This window comes from Podospora bellae-mahoneyi, chromosome 4 (assembly GCF_035222275.1).
Source record: "Podospora bellae-mahoneyi strain CBS 112042 chromosome 4, whole genome shotgun sequence".
NCBI classification, from domain to species: domain Eukaryota; kingdom Fungi; phylum Ascomycota; class Sordariomycetes; order Sordariales; family Podosporaceae; genus Podospora; species Podospora bellae-mahoneyi.
This window is the reverse complement of record NC_085883.1, coordinates 682,807-701,540: the sequence shown is the minus strand read 5'-3', so window position 1 is coordinate 701,540 and position 18,734 is coordinate 682,807. Positions and strand designations below refer to the sequence as shown.

Here is an 18,734-nt window from a genome sequence, read left to right as displayed (position 1 = left end):
CGTCAAGAGGGGAGCAACAAAACAAATAAAATTCACATGCATCCGTTTGGGGCAAGGGGACGTTTGGCGTTTTTGCAAGACGTTTTGTCATTAAAAGGTAGCCTGCCAGGTAGGGATGGGCATTATTCTGAAGTGGGCTTTGGTTTAAGAGCCGGCAACGTTTCTGCGTTGAGAGGCAGCAGCGAGACTGGAAGCGGGGGAGATTATCTTTTCGTCTTTTGCGTTTGTTTGTTTGCTTGTAGATATAAGCACAAACAATATGGTACGTAAGATGATGTGTGAGAAGTGTAATGATACATATTTTATACATGAAGCCATCGTGGGTATCTATCTCTCTGTGTTTTTTTTTCTTCCCTTGACCACCACCAATGCTACCTGGCTACCGGCACGTTCAACCCCCCTCTTTTTGACAGTGCTGGGTCCATCTCGGCGGTTGTGTCCCTGACGCTTTGGTGCTTTTTGTACTCGGTCTCGAGGGCGCGCTGCATGTCGAAGTCGGCTTGTCGCTCGCGTTTTAGGCGTTGTTGTTCCATGTCGCGGATTACGCCTTGGTGCATGGCCTGTTCTCGGGTCAACCACCTATCCTGGCCATGAAGGTTGGAGGTTTGGGATGAACATACTTGTTGCTCGGCCTTTTGCTGGTAGTGCACGAAGACGACTGTGCCCAGCGCGAAGAGGGAGGTTCCCAGGAGGGTGAGTTTGGACGCTTTTGACATTTTTTGATTTGTTTTTGTGACGATTCGTTTTGGGAGAGGTTATTTCCAATCGATTTGTCAGTCGCATTGCGATTGACACATGGGATGATGAGAGGGCGATCAATTCTGCCGGTTCTGACCGCCTGTTTGCTGGGTTCTGGCGGCAGGCAAAATGTACGTCAGCGTCAGCGGCAGGGTGAACCCTGGATCCCTGCCTTGCGGGGGGAGCTGTGGTGTGGGAGCTGCTGTTGGTTGCGCAGCAGCGACAACATCGAAACAAGAGCATTGAATCCCATCCATCGACCTATCTAGACATTGACATCAACTCAACACGACTTGTAATCACGCCAGCCAGTGTCGCTTTTTCCTCCTTCCCAACCAACCAGCCAACCAACCTTGAGATAACTACAGACCCATACATTAAAGATGGTCTGCCTTGCCGTTGCCCCCCGTCGCATCCATCACCGTTGCTAACAGCTTGCTCTGTCTACAGTCGGCCCAAAACTCCGCCGGGATCCAGACCCTTCTCGACGTTTGTTGCCCTTTTGCCAGCATGTATTCCATGACGTGGTAGTTGACATATTGGTAGGCTGAGAGAGACGCCAGCAAGATTGTGCAAAAGGGTATTCTCCCCACCCCGCCCCCCCCCAACCGCCCGACTGTTATCCCATAAACAAAGCTAACACCCTTCTGTCCGTCCTGTCTAGCTCGCGAGTGTACGTTCCCGTCCCCTTCCCATACCACCACCCCGATCGAGCAACCACTCACAAAAAAACAGACCGCACCAAGCGCGTCCGTGAAGCCCGCGACGAAGCCAAAAAGGAGATTGAGGCCTACCGCGCCAAGAAGGAGGAGGAGTACAAGAAGTTTGAGGCCGAGGTTTGTCTTCTGGAGAGAAAATATAGGGGGAGTGGGTGCTAATGGAAAGTACAGCACACCCAAGGCAACAAGGCCGCCGAGGAAGAAGCCAACAAGGAGGCCGACGCTCAGATCGCCAAGATCAGGGAGGCGGGCAAGAAGAACCAGGACAAGGTCATCAATGATCTGCTCGAGGCTGTGTTTAACCCCAGGCCGGAGCCTATTGCTGCTTGAGGGGATGGTCATGATACAGGGGCGGGGGGGGGTAGTGAGAGGGGGATTGACAGAGGATAGAAGGAGGGAGCAGTGTATTATTTTTGCGGGCGTTTAGTCACCTAAGATTCATATAATCATTTTGCCATCGCTTTACATTCTTTCCACTGTCCCGTGTGGTTTCTTAATTACTTATTACAACTTCACACCAAAAACCTGACCAACGTACTCAACATCTCCTTCGTCTCCCTCCCATCCTCGCCCCCCTCATCCACCCCCTCAATCTGCTCTTGTATCGTTTTCCTCAACACCCCAAGATCCTCATCCCGGTCGGCCAACAACTCTTTGATTTTGTCCCTAGCGCCATCATCCTCCGCGATGAGCCAGGCAAGAACAACATCTATACTCTGTAGGCAAAACAACCCCGCATCTAGCCTCCTGGAGAAGAACTCATCCTCCATTTCCTCCCTGTCTTTCGTATCCAGCGTGTTATTTTCTTCTTGAATAGCAGCATCCACCACCCCCAACCTGGCAGCGTACTCCCTCCTCAGCTGCACCGTCTTTTCCAATTTCTCATACTCCTTCTCGACAAACTTGGCCAGCGTCCTGATTCGTTCAGGGGACTCGGCTGGTAGGAAACGAAGCATCGAGGCAAATATCCCGATTAGATGCTCCGTTGTCTGCCCTACAGAAGTCTTGTTCTTCATAAACATCGTAAACAAAGTCTTCAACCCCCCCTCTGTCACAATCTTGGTTGCCATCTCGGGGGAAAACGCACATGCGTGATCGAGCAGTCGTAGTGAGGACGGTTTGGTTATCTTTGGGCCCCCGTCCTTGAGCATAATGAGACAGAGCTCCACCCCTTCTGCTTCGATAAAGGCTTTTTTGCCTTCGGGAGAGGAGACAAGACTGGATAGACACTCGAATGAGTTGCGGATGAATTCGGGGGTGTAAGATGATGAGCTCTTGTCTGGGTCGCGTTTGCGGTAGGGGGCGATCTGTTGAAGGAGAATATCCACCGCGTTGAGGGATACGAGACAAGTCCGGTTGGGAAGGGAGGAGGAGACGAGGATGGCCAGGATTTCGGCGGAGTATTGTTTGTTTTGGGAGGTTTCCTTCTCTTGGGGGGTGGAGATGCGGTTCAGGAGGTATTGAACCAGGGGCTTGTCAGAGCCGAGTTTGTCGCATATGGTTGGGGAACTGGAGAGGTTTTCGAGGAGGGAGAGGGCGTGGTATACCCCCTCGCGGTCGGACTCGTTGGTTTCGTCTAGGCGGGAAAAGTTGGAGGTTAGGAGACCTAACAGATCGGCCTCGAGGCAGGCGTTGACGAGGGAGAGCCAGTCGGGTTCGGAGGCGGAGACATCTTGGTCTGTGAGCTCGGAGAGGATCTCTACTGCGTCGATGGCGATGTCGGTGTTTTCGTGGGCTAGCAAGGAAACGAGGCTGGCGGCGCTGCCGAGCTGGGCGAAGAGGGGGTAGAGGGATGGGTGGTCGGAGAGGATGGAGAGGGACTTGATTGCCGAGTCGAGGTCGGCTTCCGAGTCGATGAACTTGCTAGGGTCGTTTTCGAATTTGGCGCGGAGCTCGGCGTTGCGCGAGATTTTCTTCTCGAAGGAGAGGGCAGTTTTCTTGAGCCAGGAGCCGTCAATCGTTTCGGGGCCTGCGTCGAACGCGGTGGATTGTTGATTGGAATCCATAAAGTCGAGGACTTCTTTTTCTGTTTGTGTTATCCCGCCGCCAAAGAATCGGCCTTCTTCGTCGTCGCCGTCGTCATCCTCTGGTGGCGCTGATGGACCGTAGTCGCCATCGTCGTCTTCTGGTGGGGGAGCTGGACCAGCTTCGAGATCGTCATCTTCTTCTACGTGAGCATGTCGGGAGCCATTGGAGGCAAGTTTGGCTGCTTTGTAGATTTCAGCCGGGGGAAGATCCAGCTTCCGTTTGCTGGGCATGATGACGGTCAATTGCTCGCTGAGAACCTTGAAGGCTTGATGACGGTGCTGGAACGTGTTGTGCCGGCAAAAAGAAAAGGTCAATCGCGCGTCCCGTCACCGATAGCTTGGCGCAAACAGTTTGCGCTCTAACGATGCGCACTGTGCTGACGTGGGTGACCGCCAAGTGCCAGCACAGTGTTCATCTCACCCCTGACTCACGGTCCAGGAAGCCCAACCTCTCACCTTACGCCACTGACATGGAACGATACTTGTACAAAGTCATATTTGAACTTGTCTTGTTTCCATCCAACTTTGACTTTGGCAACCTAAATTTGTAATCTCACCATGCCACCAACTATCATCCTAGTCCGGCACGCCCAGGCCCTTCACAATGTTGACAATAAGTGCCCCTTCTATCTTCCTAATACTCCGATGTATTATATCAGAACATATTCAACTAACACCCCCTCCCAGCAACACAAGATTACACCATCCCCGACCCAGAACTCTCCGTTCTAGGCCGCTCCCAATGCAACTCCCTCAAACAAAACCTCGTCCCCAAAATCACCGGCCCCAACCCCGAGCTCGAAGTAGGCCTCATCATCGTCAGCCCCATGCGCAGAACCATCGAGACAGCCCTCCTAGCCTTTGGCGATTTAGGCATCCCCTTTGAAGCTCACGCCGGGTGGCAAGGTATTCCCCGCTCCCTCCCCTTTCATTACCCAACAATATGACTAACTTCCCCCCAGAAAACTCAACCCAACCCTGCGACACAGGCTCCCCCATCCCCTCTCTAAAGTCTGAATTCCCTCAGGTAAACTTTGACCACGTCGACCCAGTCTATCCCGACAAAACCTCCCCGTCTGGGAAAAAGTATTTCAACACTAAACAAGCCATCATGGCCAGAGGGCAAGAGGTTCTCAGGGATTTGAAACAACGAAAAGAAAAGGCGATCATCGTCGTGTCACATTCGGGGTTTTTGCGGGCGGGGGTTACGGGGAGGTGGTACATGAATGCTGATTACAGGGTGTTTGATATTGCGGATCAGGACGAGGGAAATGTGAAGATCCAGGAGAGGGAGTGGACTGCCAAGGAGGGGGGGTTGGGGTGGAGTTTTGAGGAGAGGGTCGAGTTGGGGGATGGGTTGGTGGATGAGATTGAGGAGCCGGTTTTGGATTAGGTGAGACAGATAGGAAGGTTTATGAATGGCAGTATAATGAAATGGATTCAGTAGGGTATAGTTTTGGTCCTTTTTAGTGAGCGTCTAGGCACCGTTGAGCGAGCGTCCCATCTCTAGGCCTTCGGCGTAGATCCCAACTTTGCTGTCAATGGCGAAACCTTCCTCGGCTAGCCTTCTGATTTGGGAGTGTAGACTGGCAAGCGGGACCCAGAATGGCTCGATGAACTCGCCGTCTTCGAGTTCGGCGACGGGGGTCTGGTTTTCTGGTTTGCCCGTGTCGATGGTGGCGTGGATGAAGACTGTTTTGGCGCTGGGTGTTTGTTAGTATTCTGTCTATTCATATTGTAGAAATAAACCTACGCCGAAGATGCGGGTGCTGTTCAATGTTAGCGTATTCTTCTTAAAATAACAACAGTTAGAAGAAAAAAACTCACATCCAAACATCACCATATTCCCCCCAACCTTGCCCATCACCTCCCCGACATACCCCGTCTCCTCTCTCAGCTCTCTCAGCGCACACGTCTCGATGCTCTCGTTAGGATCAACCAGTCCGGCGGGGAACTCGATACAGACCTTGCCCGCTGGTGGCCGGAATTGTTTCTCTAGGAGAATCTCCTTCCTGCTTGGGTCTGATGAGCAAGAGCGGACGGCGATGATGTGGACAGAGTCGACGCCGCCTGGGCTCGATTTAGGGGTGGTAGTGCGGTGGATGGCTTCCCATTGGCGGGTTTGTCCGTCGGGGGTGAGGTATTCTATTCTAATTTTGGGGTTATTACTTTGAGTTGAGTGTGAGGAGAGTGAATAGCTCACTGGACTAGGTTGAGCCAGCGGGCGTCTTTGTTTTCCTGAGTGAGATGTTAGACATGTGAGTAGGAGGGGAGGTGGTAGTATGGGATACACCAGATGGGATAATGAGGATAGGCCTACCAGTGGTTTTACGGAAACAATTCTCGCGGCTGATGGATCGGTTCCTGAAGACATGTTGACTTTGGCCTACACCTATAAGTGTGGTACGTGAGTATTGCCGAGCATCAGATGAACTTCAATGACGTCGGATTAAGCTTGTGGGGAAGACTGTGCGGGAGATGGAGGCACTGTGTCGGACACTGTTATCCACACCCCTAACCGTGATGGACTCGGGGGTAAAAGGGGGCAGTCACCATGAGAAAAGGATAGAAAGAGTTTACATGTATCTAGAGATCATGAGGCGTCATGAACAAGTTTTAGTTGTAAAAGTAAACGTTCATCGAGCCACAGCGATAACCCCAACCAATTACCGCTCAAACACTACCTTATCCACATGGCTTAACAGGTGGCTTTCCTGAGCAAGATTTCAGGAAATTTAATGCCGTAAGTTCGAATAGTGAGATGGTATGAGTGTAGCGAAGGCGTTTAAAACTGTCAAACTTTTAGAGGCTCGGTTTCGAATGCTTTTTCGTTAGATTCTCTTTCTTGATAACATGATCACCACGACAATGCACTAGGCATGCTCAACTCAACGCTGCCTGCCTGCTTTTATTCTAACCTTCGCGCGTATGTGCTTCCGTCCAGTTAAGTTCTCTTGCAGGATTAGATGAGTATAGTGAGTTAGGTCTCTATGTGGAGATCTCAATACTTACCTAAGAATATCCCTCATGACCCTCAGATACGCTTGGGGCTCATCTCGTGTGATACCATGCCGTGGTGAGACGCCGCCGATCTCGCGACAGTTCCTCTGTCCAAGCCTGTACTAGATGTTGAGGACCGATAATATTCCGCTCGTTCGTACTTCCTCTGTTTCCATGTCAGCTGCCAGACTGTGAAAGCTGCACGTGGAGCTATCTACCTCGTATCTATTTAGGTACCAGCAAATCTTGAAGCTCCAACCAAAAGTCTCTTTGCCTCCACAGAGTTAGGGTACTGATGCCACGTGGAGTGGTGGGTGGTGGATGGCTTTCGAGAGAATCTTCGGTCGTCTTGATGTCATGTCTTACACGGATAGCCACCACGTATATCCTTTTATATTCCATATTCATGTTGTTTTCCTCCATTTTGAAGTTCTTGTTTTCATTTTCGTGTTGTTCTTTTCCATTTCGATGTCGACCTGGTTGTGTTAGGTAACCAGGCCACGCTCCCCTGATGTTATTGCTCCCAGTCCTCTCCACAGTTCCATGTCTTCCTCACGGATATTAGAAATTGCCCATCATTCAAAGCCCCTCCCTGTTGGATTCCTCCACTCTAGGCTGGGTGCGGTTGTCCAAGATCCTTCCACCAAGTCTCCGCATGCGGCGTTGCTCTGCATTTAAGTAGAGTGAACTTGCGCGCCATCAACTATGCCCATTTGTTCGTTTGCAGCCGGATTGCACGCTTGAAGTTCTTTCGGCAAGTCTAAATAGAACCCATCATCTAGTGCAGTCTGTAGAGGTGCAAGACGGAGATGGTGATGCTCTCCTGGTCCAGCCGTAACGGGACCAAGGTTCGGTATTATCGCTGACGAAACCGTTCGCGGTGAGATGGGCTCCTCATAGAGGTATGACGATGCCGGTCGATTCCACTCAACACTTCCAAATGAAACTCTGGGGAAGTCTATACCCCTCTGACCTTGGCCCCACATGTCCTGTTCCAAGTCTTCGCTTGCCGAAAGTGCCCCTGTGACGGCTGAAACAAAGGTGTTAATTGTCCGCCTCACCTCGCACTTGTCCTGAGGTATCCAACGATGTTTGAATAGCCGAGGGAAGACTTCTTCCTTGTGGAATTCGCAGTAATCAGTCGCCACTCCTAGATTCCCTCTTCTAGGCGGCGGCTCAGGCGTGAAACCATTGGGACAGATCACGTAGGAATATGGTGGCCATTTCCCCGGGCTCTCTCTCACTCTCGCACGATAAGCATCGCACTGGAGGGTCCACGGCTTTTCGGTGTTGAGAAACACACAACCTGGGTATGGACAAGTCGCGCGTTGCAGGTCACAGCACATGTGGATAGATAGCACTCCCAAGAGAACGAGTGCGTACCTGGCGAATGAAAAACAGCCTTTCATGCTGAGGACTATCAAGTCGGCAGCGATGAGGTAGATGAGAAATGGTGGGATGTTTTGATTGCGACTCAGCCGTAAATACAAGGAAAGGCAAGAAAACCTGACACAAAAAGAAAACTTGATTTATATAGAGGCTCTGCAATTTAGTGTTGCCTCATCCCGCCACGCACCAGCAAGTGATCTGAATCGTGCATCACCACCGTAAATAATTTTCCACAAGTAGAATTGAAAGAAAGGTGCCTTCCGCTTGGCGCAGTAATATTGGCGGCAGCTACCAACTCCAGGACCCTCATCTATGATATGATCATTGTTGCCAGGCAGCCCAGCATGTAGAAAACCACCAGCACCGAACTTGGCCTTTTAAAAATCTCAAAATGAGGGCCATATGTAACCCTAACCTCTGTAGGGGGCAATGTGCGGGGATAAAGTCTCTACCTTATGCAAGACGAACATTCTCGATCATATCCACCTGGCGTTTAGGTGGTGAGGGTAGGCAAACAAACTAAGCCCCTTAACTCAACAGCTGATTCAACGTGCGGAGGGTGGCGTTTGTGGGAGGTGTTGCTCCCGGTGGATATTCAGTCAGGTTGATCCCTAGGGCTTCTGCCCTGTGGGCCGCCACAGGTTCTGTTGATATAGATAGGTCTGGATTGGGTGTAGACCCTGCCTGGGAGGGGGTGTGGGAGGTAGGATTCTGCTCTCCGGAGCTGATTTTCCCAGTGCTGTACAATACCATTGCTTTTCTCACAGTTCTGTTGGCACGCTCGACAGCGTGCCACAGGCTCATCAAAATGCTCACAAGATTTTGGGTTAAAGTTTGACGAGGTGTTCGAGCACCATAATTCCTTCATCAGACTTGAGCGAAGGTTTTCAACCCTTCCCCCAACCTTTCTTGGTATCGACAACCTTCCTCTGCCACCGAAAAAAAAGCCATCCAGAAATAGGACAACGTCCATCAAATTATACCGTCCCATCAGCCCATCATCTCGAAGCAGGTGAGGATGCATTCCCGTCGCTCCCTGCTGTCGCCCCACTCCTCGCAAGACAGACGGTCGTCCGGCTCGCCACATAAATCACTCCTTCCTTCGTCTTCTCCCGACATACAACATTGCCAAAGAAAGTCTCATCCCCAGTTGCGGGATCAACGACAACGACTTTCATCCCATCTAACACCAAGAACTTGTTAAGGTCAGGCATATCGGCATATACAGACGACACAACCATCGCGATGACCGCCGCAGAGATTAGTACTACCGCCGACACGATGAAAGCAACCACAGTCCAAGTAGCCGGGGCGACATAGCTCGACTGGATGGCTGGGGACCCTCGAAAGGTGTTCTCTGGTGGCAGTCCAAGTACTGTCTCGTAGGGTCTCCACGGCACGGAACCATCGATGGAAATAGCCCGATAGACTGGGTTAAACATATACAACACCGTTGCAAAGAGATTACGAAGCATGTCCATGGAGAGTTGGTCGTCAAGGTACCTCTCGCTGTAGGCCAGTTGGATTCTCCACGCGAGCGAAGCTGTGAGCTGTTGGTTCACGGCGCTGGGGGCGCACCATCGGGAGATTTGGGTCGAGTTTGTGGGGAAGGGGCAGAGAAGGAGGGCGAATGCGTCGAGGAAGTCTTCAGGTGCGATTATCTGCTTGATTGGACTAGCTTGGTTGGACAGCTCGATGATGGTCTGGGTGTGACGGTCTGTCACAAGGTCTACGTTCAGTCGATACAGTTCGATGACAGATGAGAAGGCCGGGAAGGAATCCCACCCTGGATAGGCCGGATCAAGGGTGCAATTGCCGGTCTTGTCCACGTTGCTACCGCATTCTCGGATGCCTTGAGGACAGGAATAAACGTTAACATGTCGACGCGCTGAAGACTTTGGGAAACCCGGAGCTACTCACCTGCCAACAACCGTCCATCATCTCCATCGTTCTTCACACAAATTTGAAGCGAGCCATCAACCGCACCCAGCGGGCTTTGAGAGGTGAACACCCGACACTGGTCGTCAGTCCAGAAGGCATACGGCAACGAATGGTTGAACGAGGTCTCCCAGCCATCGATTTGATACGCCGGCGCGTTCTCAATTACATAGGCGTGGTTGTCAGTCAATTGCCGCGGTACAAAAGCCCAAGGCTGAACAAGGGTTGTCCCCCCGGACAAGATGTACGACTGACAGCTATCCTCCCGACTACATTCCTCACCTATTGGCGTGGTAGTCACCGTGATGGTTGGGTCTTGAAGGATACCAAAAACCAGTCGATAAGTGAATGGGTCACCAGGCTGGAACCAACCCGCGCTCACGTTGAACACCCCCATCCCACCGGTGACGTCCGCCCATGCTGTTGGGTGGAAGGAGTCTTTGTTCTCGATCATGGCCATGATAATCAAGCCTGGGAATTGGACAAACAACCAAACGAAGATGCGGATGAAACTCCAGAACCGAGCGCTGAACCGAAGCCGCCATTTCCATTTCGTCCTGACTAATCTCCTCAGCCTCATCAACTTCGTCTCCTCTCCCGGCTGCACCCCCGAAGAAAATAACACCCTCCACCAGCTCCCGAACCCGGAACCCATCACAAGGAACGTCAACATGTTCCCTCGGCCTCGCTGCAGTAATGGACCCCATTGCAGTCGTTCCCAGGCGTCGTCGGTTACGCCGGCGAGTGCCCAGTCTGTGAACTTGGCTACTATTGTCAGGAGGAGAATGCCGGAGGGGATCGGGATTCTGGCGAGAGGCCAGTCGAGGTTGTGGGCTTGCCAGGAGATGAGGGTGACGAAGATGAAGAGGAGGAGGGTGATGAGGAGGATGGTGGGGACTTTGAGGTGTTTATGGAGGTAGGTGATGATGGGGGGTGTTGGGAGGGTTGATAGCCGGGTGAGGAGTTTGGTGAGACGGGTTGAGAGGGTTGGGGAGGAAGGAGTGAAGGTGGTGGAAGATGGGTTGGATGGTTGTTGGTTGGGAATGGTTGAGATTGGGGAAGTGGCGGGAGTTTGAGAGGTTGCGGAGTTGGTGAGTGGTGGTTGAGGAGGGGTTGTCGGTGGTGGGACTGGTGGTGTTGGTGCCGCTGGATTATATTGAATGTTTGGTGGGGAGGTCGGGATGTTGCTCGTGGTGTTTGGGATAAATGGAGATGTTGGTAATGGGTCGTTGTGATGATCTGAGTCAATATTGGTGGAATACGGGGTGGCAGCTGAAGCATGAGGTAAGAGGTCTTGGAGCAAAACTGGAGCATCTTGGGCATTTGCTCCAGGTCGATCTGGAGCTCGACTTGCTCGCCGCATGGTCGATCGCGGACTTGACACCACAGGACCAACCCAAGCGAAAGCCTCGACCTTGGCTCCATCCAGAGAAGAGCCACTTTATAACCAGCTATTTTAACTCACGGCCTTGGATTCCTGTCTCTATTAGTCGCCAGCACACGTCAGGCAGCTCCCCACGCTTCTCCACACCCACTTCAAGATGGTGGTCCAGCTTCAGCCACCACGTTGCAATCTCGCCATGATAGCACCCATCACATAATAATCATTTCAGATATCAGCCCCTATATCGAACGCCACTTTCTCGTGAACTTTGATCGACTTGAGCTATCCGGAGGTGGTGTTTCAGACAGGAAACTCGGTCTATCGCAGGCGGGGTCGGATCCACGGTTACACCAACTCAAGGTGTATGCAATCGCACGATCGCTGATAGCGGGCAGCTTTGGACGATACCTACTGAGTGGCAAAGTCCCAGAAGGCACATATATAGGTACCTAGTTCCCCTCATTCGAAAATGGCACTCATCCATCGTTTCGCCTTTCCCGGTTTGCAGCCTCCCACCGACAATCAATCCGCCTCGGAACCGACAATGAAGCTCTCAACCTTTCTCTTCCTATCCCTTACCACCCAAACCATCGCCTTAAACCCTGCCAAACCCCTCCGGCGCCAGGACGGACCGTCCTTCCTCTGCCCAGTCCCGTGCGACTCAACATGGTGCTGTCTAACCGGCCAAACCTGTCAAGAGAACTCAAATTCTGACATTCCCTACGCATGTGACGACCCCCTCCTACAAACCACAGAGGAGCCCTTCGCACTGGAGACGTTCATTTCGGTGATAAGCTCAATCGAGTCGGATGTCGTATCGCTAGGATGCAGTCTGGAGGGGGTGCCGAGTGGGAGCTCGTGCAGTATCACCGTGACACCGTTGACGAGCTACACGTTTGAGACTGGGCTGCCTACTGAACGGCCGACGCCGAGGCCGGACAATGTCGTGAGTAGTAGTACCAGCAGCGCTGGGGTTGGGGAGAATGGAAGGAGAGTGGGAATGGATGGGGGTTTGCTGGGTGCCGGGTTTGGGATGGTGGTGGGGTGGTTGGTTTGAAACTTGGGGGGTGATTTTGATTGTGGCGGTGGCTTTGTACGGGGTTGTAATGCTGACGGGAGGGGAGGGTGGTTCTTGATGATCAGTTGCATGGGTTGATGTAGGTAAGTTTGAGGGCGCTTGCTGGAGAGTAAAGCGAGGCTTTGTGTGGTACGACATGTGATAATAAACGTTCTTAAGGTACCCACATCAAATTGATGAAAGTATATCCGCCAACATGGTTTTTGTTTCTCCTGATTTCGGGCAAGGTACAACCCCTCTTCATGTCCCATTAACAATGTGTGTCTTTTAGGAAGTAAATACATGTAGAGGTCAGTACCGCAGGCATAAAAGCACTCGAACATACTTCAAACCACACCTAATCTAGCAAACAGTCTCTCTTCTTACCTTTGCCTCCCTTCTTCGGCTTCTCATACTTGACAGTCTCAAAACCGGCCAGAAGCGTTCCTCTTGATCCATCCACATACCCCGCGGCAGCAATCTCCAACGCAATCCAGGCTGGGTCAGTGGTCAAGGCGCCGAGAACAGAGGGATCGCTGACGTAGTAAGTCGAGATGGAGTCATACTGCGGCACCGTCCAGCCGGGAGGGATGGCGCCTGCGGCAATGGCTCGTGCTGAAGGTGGCGTCAATGTCTACGGTGGAGATGTTAGCCCGCTGATTCGATGGTGGTATATTGTACCTAGGTATCTATCTCACCTCGGTCCAAACAGCAACGCCATGCTTGGCCACAAGTGGCTTCACCTTGGGATAGCGAGAGTTGACGAGAAAGGCGGCGAAGGCGTCCCACGTGACGTTGTTTCGTTTGTAGATTCCAACCTCAAACTTGTACAGTTGGTTCGATTGGCCTCCCTGAGCGTTGATCTCGTCGCGAAGATGCAGCTCCTGAGCGGGTGGAATGTTGAGACTGTGTACTGAGCTTTGAAGTCCCAGCAGGGGCACCACGAAGGAAAAGAGTGTCTTGAGCTGCATTGTGGATAGCCGCAAGTGTGTTGGAGAAGATGAAAACGAGAGGGGGATCTGGTGGCTGCGGCGAGACAGGCAATCGGCGAGCTTTTGTACTCCCTGGCCCCGTGGATAGTGGCGCCCAGGTCGTTGCTGATCGCCCCAACCTCTTGAGAGAATCGATAGTGTCGACAAGTATGATGATGTTTGGCTCAAATGGGGAACAGTATTTATTCAAATGCAGCTCAGCATGCAGCTGTGAGTGGGTGATCGGCGTCAGCGACGTGGCCCTGCGGCGAAGCAGCCTGGCTGCCAGTGCTCCTGGCACTGGACAACAAACACAACAAAGCTGAAATGTTATTACACTTGACACTGTGCGAAATCGATGTTCTCGGTATTACCTACTCATTCACTCCTGCCACGCAACTTCAATGATGCCCAGAGCTGATCCCTTGGGCTCAACCACGCGCGAGACCACAAATCGCGGATCGGCATCGACGACAAGTGCCTCCCACTCCTCGGCTGTCCTCTCTTTGCCATTAAAAAGGTTTGCCATGTGGACATCGCTCGCCCTGGTCACCGCCGCCTTTGGTCAGCCTCGAATGCTTCTTTTACCGGACATGCAAACAATAGGGCATCGCTTACCTCAAGTCCTGTTCCCGCCACTGTGCTACTGTTCCTGGCTTCGGAAAGATGACGTCCTGGATTACAAGCCTTGTTCCAGTTCGCATCAGAGGGACCTGTGCTCTCAGCAGACGGACACAATACTTGTCAGGCCAAATATGCAGCACCCAACGGAGCAGTACGACATCAACTGGCTGTGTGCTAGACATCTGGGGAGCAAAGGTATCTTCTACGACCGCGACGTTCAACCGTTCCTCCACATCGGCTGGCACTGCTCCAGCCGCCGGAACAGGCAGAGCTTGTGCCGTGTCTTGCACCGTGACCTGCAAGTTGGGGAATCTTCGAGCAAGTTCAACAGCGACTTGGAAATAGGAGGCCCCCGCCACCGCCAGAACACGCGCCGATTCAAGACTTGCCCAGTCGAAGTATTCTGTCAGGTAAGAAGGCGAGTACTCGGGCTTCATGGCGTAGATACTCATGGCGCGACCGAACCTGGCGGCCCGGGCGGGGTCGCTACCGAGGATCTCAAAGGCGGTGGCAACTGTACCATTCGCCAGGGCAAACCCCGTCTCTGACGGCTCTGAGGACTCGGGCCACTTTTCTAGGGCGTCAAGCATCTTGACTGCAGCCGGCCACATCTCATGGGTTCCGTTCCTCAGCCAAGCGTTCAACACCGGGTTGGTTTGAAGGGCTTTGGAGGCTTTGGTATGGGCGACCATGCCGGGTTGGGGCTCGTGGAACACGTGCATCGTCATGGCATGTCGCAGTAGACGGCCGACGATGGATTCAGTCAGCCCTGGGACCTTTGCAGCAACATCACCAAAGGAGATCTGTCCGCCCGCCGGCACCATGTCGGCGACACTGAAGCGGGTTATGAACTGGAGGCACACCATATTGTTGTGCTGGTCTGCATCAGTGTCTAGTTCTGCCATTCATGACATGGTTTGGGCTGTTCGGGGTGCGAATCTTACTCCCGTCTTTTTGTAGAGCAAGGCCATGGGCTCGAGCAACAGATCATACAACTCGGCGGCAGCGTCGATGATGACGTCCCGGACATCATCCGTTTCTGACGGGTAAGGAGCAGGGGCATCCTCCGCAAACGAGGGTGAGGGAACATCCTTGGCGCGCAGAATACTGTCCAGGTGGGCTGCCGAGTGGCTGATTCTATCTGCGAGCTCCAAGATTCTTGGCTTGGAGCACGACGGCGTTGATGATCCAGGCATACTGAAACAAGATGGGAAAGAAAGCGATGAGTGAACGGTAGGTAGGTAAGGTATGCACCCCTGCAAGTCAGCCTCCAGCTGGGTGATGGCGCCCAAGATAAGGTAGGTCAGCACATATACCTACCTGCGTTTTGCGGTTGCTGTCTTGGTGACACACGATGATACCCCGATATAGAGATATTGCTCCAAGCCGAAACACCTTTCCATTGATCACGAAAAGAATGTAAGACGACACCGCCGCCCCGATGCATGTCAGTGGTGCACCATGCGTAGCGAATCACCAACTATCGCTTTTCGGCTTACCCAACGGGGTACCACGTCCTGGCTGCATGTCGATGCGGAAAGGAGGAGGGGTACAACAAGCACGGTGAAAAGGGGTGTGTGCAAAAGCGGATGAACTGGCGATTCGGCCGATCTCACCATGGTTCGTCTGATTTCGGTCTCGACCAAACTGACCTCGCCAAGGAGTGGCGGCTTCACGTTTCGGGTTCTTTACCAGATAGCAGGTGTCTTGTAGGTTGAGTAGATACCTACCTACCTAGGTATGGATTTGAGACAGCTCCCTACCTACTTTAATCACACCCTCAAGGAAGACCAGAGAGCATTTCAAAGCAAAGACAATACCGCCCTCCAGCCTACCCATCACTTTGCGCATCCATCAAGATGAAGCCCTCGCCACATCACACCGGAATAGCGACCTTAGAGGACCTCTTGCAAAGCCGAGCAAGAAGCAGCCCGTGCCAACGCCTTCTGTTCTACGCCCCGGGAAACCCCAGCACTCCGACGGACATATCATATGCCCACCTGCTGGCTCTGGCAACCTCAAACTCGCGAGCCGTCCGTGCTCTCCCATCATTTCGAGAGCAGAAGCCAATCCTGCTTCATCTGGACAACCACCAAGACACAATCTTTTGGTTTTGGTCCGTTCGGATGGCCAGAGGGCTCCCCGTACTCTCTACTCCATTCAGCAATGCCCCAGGTTACCGTAAAAAGCACATCAAAGGCCTTTCAAACCTTCTAGAGTCTCCGATATGCATCACACGGACTGGAAATGTCTCTCTCTTTGACGGCGTGGATCATGGCCTTGAAATCGTGACTGTTGAGCAGTTGGAAGAGTGCAGCAGGAAAGGACACAAAGAAGATGGATTGGATCGGAACGGCCTACCACGAGCACAAGAAAATCCAAACTCCCTGGCCATGCTGATGCTGACATCGGGGAGCACGGGCAACGCCAAAGCCGTGTGTCTGACTCACAGCATGGTGTTGGCATCAGTAGCAGGGAAGTCAGGGGCATGTGTTCTTCCGCCCGGTCGCCCGTTTCTGAATTGGATCGGCCTCGACCACGTCGGAGCCTTGGTCGAGATACACATTCACGCCCTGTGGGAAAACGTTGACCAGGTTCACGTCGGAACTGCCGATGTTGTGTCGTCACCGTTTCTCTTCCTCGACCATCTGAGTCGCCATCGTGTCTCCCGGTCCTTTGCGCCCAACTTCTTCCTGGCCAGTCTCGTATCAGCCAGCAAGAGGCAGCCGGAGCAAAACACCAAGCAGTGGGATCTTTCAAGCCTGGCATTTCTCGTGTCTGGGGGAGAGGCAAATGACATGCAGACATGCGTGGAAGCCTCGGCGCTTCTCGAACGTTACGGCGCGCCCAGGAATGTTATAGCCCCCGGGTTTGGAATGACCGAGACATGCGCTGGCTGCATATACAGTACAAGTTGTCCAGACTATGATCTCGAGATGGGCTACGCCGTTGCCTCACTCGGCACATGCATACGTGGCATGGAGATGCGAGTCCGAGTCAGCTGGGGATCTGGGCCTGAATCGGATCGGCAACGAAGAAACGCCCTGCCAAATGAGCCGGGCGATCTCGAGGTACGGGGCACCATGGTCTTTGGATCGTACTACAGAAACCTGGCGGCTACGCAGCAGGCATTTACGGAGGATGGGTGGTTCCGCACCGGGGACCGCGCTCTGTTGGATTCTGATGGCCGCCTATGTCTGGTAGGACGTGTGAAAGAACTGGTCAACATCAACGGGGTGAAAACGCCCATCGCCGATATCCAGCTGCTCCTCGAACAGGCTGTTCAGGGGAAGGAAGTTGTCTCGCGTCTTTTCGTCTTTCCATCCAATAATGCTCACACCGAGCAGGTGACGGTTGCTTATGTGCCGGCCAAAATCGAATGGGAAGCCGAGGACGTTGCCATCCGAATGGCTGAGGTTGACAAAAGCCTAACGGAAGCCTGTCTATTGGCCACCGCCTCTCGCCCACTCATCTTTGCCTTGACCCCTGAATCAATGCAACTGCTACCAACAACAACATTGGGAAAGGTTTCACGAGCCAAGATGAGATCTTTCTTTGAGGGAGATCTCTTTGCCGTTGATGTAGCCCGACACCGCAACCTGGTAAACGGTGTCAACAGAAAGGGGACGCCCAGGAACTCCAAGCTGACAGATGTGGAGGCCGGCATCCTCCAAGACTTTACCAGAGAACGACGAGGTAATTTGGAGAGCGGGTGTGACCTCGATACTCCTGTATGGGAGCTGGGCTTCACGTCCATGGACCTCATCCGCCTGAAACACGCCCTCGACAAGCGGTTCACCGTGTCATTACCCGTCATCGCCATCATGAAGAACCCCACCGCTCGTGCCCTAGCAGCAGTAGTCGAAGACATCCTCCAGCAAAACAAAAAACCCCAACCCATCCCAACCCCCCTTACCAACCCAACCACCTCCCTCCCCAACTACGATCCTGTCATCATCTTCCGCCCACCACCCGCCAATCCTCCCTCTCCCGAAAACCAAATCCCTACCCCCCTCTGGCTCATCCACCCCGGCGTGGGCGAAGTCCTCGTGTTCATCCCCCTCATCCACCACCTTTCCCTCTCCTCCCCCCAAAGACCAATCTACGCCCTCCGCGCCCCCGGCTTCGAGCCGGTTAATCCCCATCACGAGCCCTCCTCCCCCCAGTTGTTCACCTCCATCACCCAAGCCGTAACCTTTTACGCCTCGGCCATCAAACGCCACCAACCCAGAGGGCCGTACTGCCTGGCGGGTTACTCCTACGGCTCCATGCTCGCCTTCGAGATGGCCAAGCTCCTCCAGCAAGCCGGCGACAGCGTCAAGTTCCTCGGCGTCCTCAACCTGCCCCCGAGGATCAAGGAGAGGATGAGGTACCTGAACTGGAACCGGTGCCTGATTAACCTCGCCTACTTCCTCGGTCTGGTCGCGGGGGAGGAGAAGACGGAGGAGCTGGACCGGATGCTGGCGCGGGAGGGGGACAAGGGCAGGGCTTTGCGGGGGGTGCTGGATGTGGCGGATAGGGAGAGGTTGGCGGAGTTGGGGCTGGGCGAGGGGGAATTGGCTCGGTGGGCGGATGTGGCGTATGGGCTGCAGAGTATTGCTGTGGATTATGAGCCAGAGGCTGGGGAGATTGATGGGGGGATGGATGTGTTTTATGCTGTTCCGTTGAGGGCTGTGGCCGAGACGAGGGAGGTTTGGTTGAGGGATCATTTGATGGGGTGGAGGGAGTTTGTCTGTTTGCGTGAGGGAGTTGGCGGCGGCGATGGCGTGAGGTTTCACGGTGTTGGGGGGGCGCACTACACCATGATTGGGCCTGAGTTTGTAGAGGGGTTTGCCGAGGTGTTTGTGAGGGCTATGAGGGAGAGGGGGGTGTAGTGTTTATCTCTTT

General features: G+C 53.2%; 11 protein-coding genes across 11 annotated transcripts; 4 read left to right on the top strand and 7 right to left on the bottom strand.

Moving 5' to 3' along the window:
- Nucleotides 1-149: 149 nt before the first annotated feature.
- QC761_401690 (uncharacterized protein) lies at nt 150-762 on the bottom strand. The gene is made up of 2 exons (XM_062878465.1): nt 621-762; nt 150-560 (listed from the first exon to the last, which is right to left on the bottom strand). The coding sequence occupies exons 1-2, from the start codon at nt 714-716 to the stop codon at nt 372-374; spliced, it is 285 nt and encodes a 94-aa protein (XP_062731903.1). The 5' UTR covers nt 717-762; the 3' UTR covers nt 150-371.
- Nucleotides 763-1,121: 359 nt separating this feature from the next.
- Nucleotides 1,122-1,787, top strand: VMA10 (H(+)-transporting V1 sector ATPase subunit G; the record flags this gene model as incomplete). The annotated part of the gene is made up of 6 exons (XM_062878464.1): nt 1,122-1,124; nt 1,189-1,227; nt 1,285-1,318; nt 1,403-1,411; nt 1,474-1,574; nt 1,629-1,787. The coding sequence occupies 6 exons, from the start codon at nt 1,122-1,124 to the stop codon at nt 1,785-1,787; spliced, it is 345 nt and encodes a 114-aa protein (XP_062731902.1).
- A 182-nt stretch (nt 1,788-1,969) lies between these two features.
- On the bottom strand, nt 1,970-3,715 carry QC761_401670 (uncharacterized protein; the record flags this gene model as incomplete). Its single annotated transcript, XM_062878463.1, has 1 exon — nt 1,970-3,715. One exon carries the CDS (start codon nt 3,713-3,715, stop codon nt 1,970-1,972), a length of 1,746 nt encoding a protein of 581 aa, XP_062731901.1.
- A 373-nt stretch (nt 3,716-4,088) lies between these two features.
- On the top strand, nt 4,089-5,414 carry QC761_401660 (uncharacterized protein; the record flags this gene model as incomplete). The annotated part of the gene is made up of 3 exons (XM_062878462.1): nt 4,089-4,101; nt 4,172-4,390; nt 4,447-5,414. The coding sequence occupies 3 exons, from the start codon at nt 4,089-4,091 to the stop codon at nt 4,875-4,877; spliced, it is 663 nt and encodes a 220-aa protein (XP_062731900.1). The 3' UTR covers nt 4,878-5,414.
- YSA1_2 (ADP-ribose diphosphatase) lies at nt 4,904-6,048 on the bottom strand. Its single transcript, XM_062878461.1, has 5 exons — nt 5,805-6,048; nt 5,688-5,722; nt 5,312-5,634; nt 5,238-5,253; nt 4,904-5,187 (listed from the first exon to the last, which is right to left on the bottom strand). The coding sequence occupies exons 1-5, from the start codon at nt 5,856-5,858 to the stop codon at nt 4,962-4,964; spliced, it is 654 nt and encodes a 217-aa protein (XP_062731899.1). The 5' UTR covers nt 5,859-6,048; the 3' UTR covers nt 4,904-4,961.
- A 1,110-nt stretch (nt 6,049-7,158) lies between these two features.
- Nucleotides 7,159-7,893, bottom strand: QC761_401645 (uncharacterized protein; the record flags this gene model as incomplete). Its single annotated transcript, XM_062878460.1, has 1 exon — nt 7,159-7,893. One exon carries the CDS (start codon nt 7,891-7,893, stop codon nt 7,159-7,161), a length of 735 nt encoding a protein of 244 aa, XP_062731898.1.
- A 402-nt stretch (nt 7,894-8,295) lies between these two features.
- QC761_401640 (uncharacterized protein) lies at nt 8,296-11,174 on the bottom strand (the record flags this gene model as incomplete). Its single annotated transcript, XM_062878459.1, has 2 exons — nt 8,296-9,725; nt 9,794-11,174. The coding sequence occupies 2 exons, from the start codon at nt 11,172-11,174 to the stop codon at nt 8,872-8,874; spliced, it is 2,235 nt and encodes a 744-aa protein (XP_062731897.1). The 3' UTR covers nt 8,296-8,871.
- A 490-nt stretch (nt 11,175-11,664) lies between these two features.
- On the top strand, nt 11,665-12,252 carry QC761_401630 (uncharacterized protein; the record flags this gene model as incomplete). Its single annotated transcript, XM_062878458.1, has 1 exon — nt 11,665-12,252. One exon carries the CDS (start codon nt 11,665-11,667, stop codon nt 12,250-12,252), a length of 588 nt encoding a protein of 195 aa, XP_062731896.1.
- Nucleotides 12,253-12,610: 358 nt separating this feature from the next.
- On the bottom strand, nt 12,611-13,223 carry QC761_401625 (uncharacterized protein; the record flags this gene model as incomplete). Its single annotated transcript, XM_062878457.1, has 2 exons — nt 12,611-12,886; nt 12,951-13,223. 2 exons carry the CDS (start codon nt 13,221-13,223, stop codon nt 12,611-12,613), a joined length of 549 nt encoding a protein of 182 aa, XP_062731895.1.
- Nucleotides 13,224-13,605: 382 nt separating this feature from the next.
- Nucleotides 13,606-15,280, bottom strand: QC761_401620 (uncharacterized protein; the record flags this gene model as incomplete). The annotated part of the gene is made up of 4 exons (XM_062878456.1): nt 15,168-15,280; nt 14,792-15,103; nt 13,842-14,722; nt 13,606-13,768 (listed from the first exon to the last, which is right to left on the bottom strand). The coding sequence occupies exons 2-4, from the start codon at nt 15,041-15,043 to the stop codon at nt 13,606-13,608; spliced, it is 1,296 nt and encodes a 431-aa protein (XP_062731894.1). The 5' UTR covers nt 15,044-15,103; nt 15,168-15,280.
- A 426-nt stretch (nt 15,281-15,706) lies between these two features.
- QC761_401610 (putative NRPS-like protein biosynthetic cluster) lies at nt 15,707-18,721 on the top strand (the record flags this gene model as incomplete). Its single annotated transcript, XM_062878455.1, has 1 exon — nt 15,707-18,721. The coding sequence occupies one exon, from the start codon at nt 15,707-15,709 to the stop codon at nt 18,719-18,721; it is 3,015 nt and encodes a 1,004-aa protein (XP_062731893.1).
- Nucleotides 18,722-18,734: the final 13 nt, after the last annotated feature.

Excerpts from the sequence above, each read along its gene's own strand:
- QC761_401690 (XM_062878465.1), bottom strand. The coding sequence starts at position 716 with ATGTCAAAAGCGTCCAAACTCACCCTCCTGGGAACCTCCCTCTTCGCG. Across the intron at positions 561-620 it reads AGCAAAAGGCCGAGCAACAA|GCCATGCACCAAGGCGTAAT; the intron begins GTATGTTCATCC and ends ACCCGAGAACAG.
- YSA1_2 (XM_062878461.1), bottom strand. The coding sequence starts at position 5,858 with ATGTCTTCAGGAACCGATCCATCAGCCGCGAGAATTGTTTCCGTAAAA. Across the intron at positions 5,723-5,804 it reads TTGTTTCCGTAAAACCACTG|GAAAACAAAGACGCCCGCTG; the intron begins GTAGGCCTATCC and ends CATCTCACTCAG. Across the intron at positions 5,635-5,687 it reads CGCTGGCTCAACCTAGTCCA|AATAGAATACCTCACCCCCG; the intron begins GTGAGCTATTCA and ends CCCCAAAATTAG.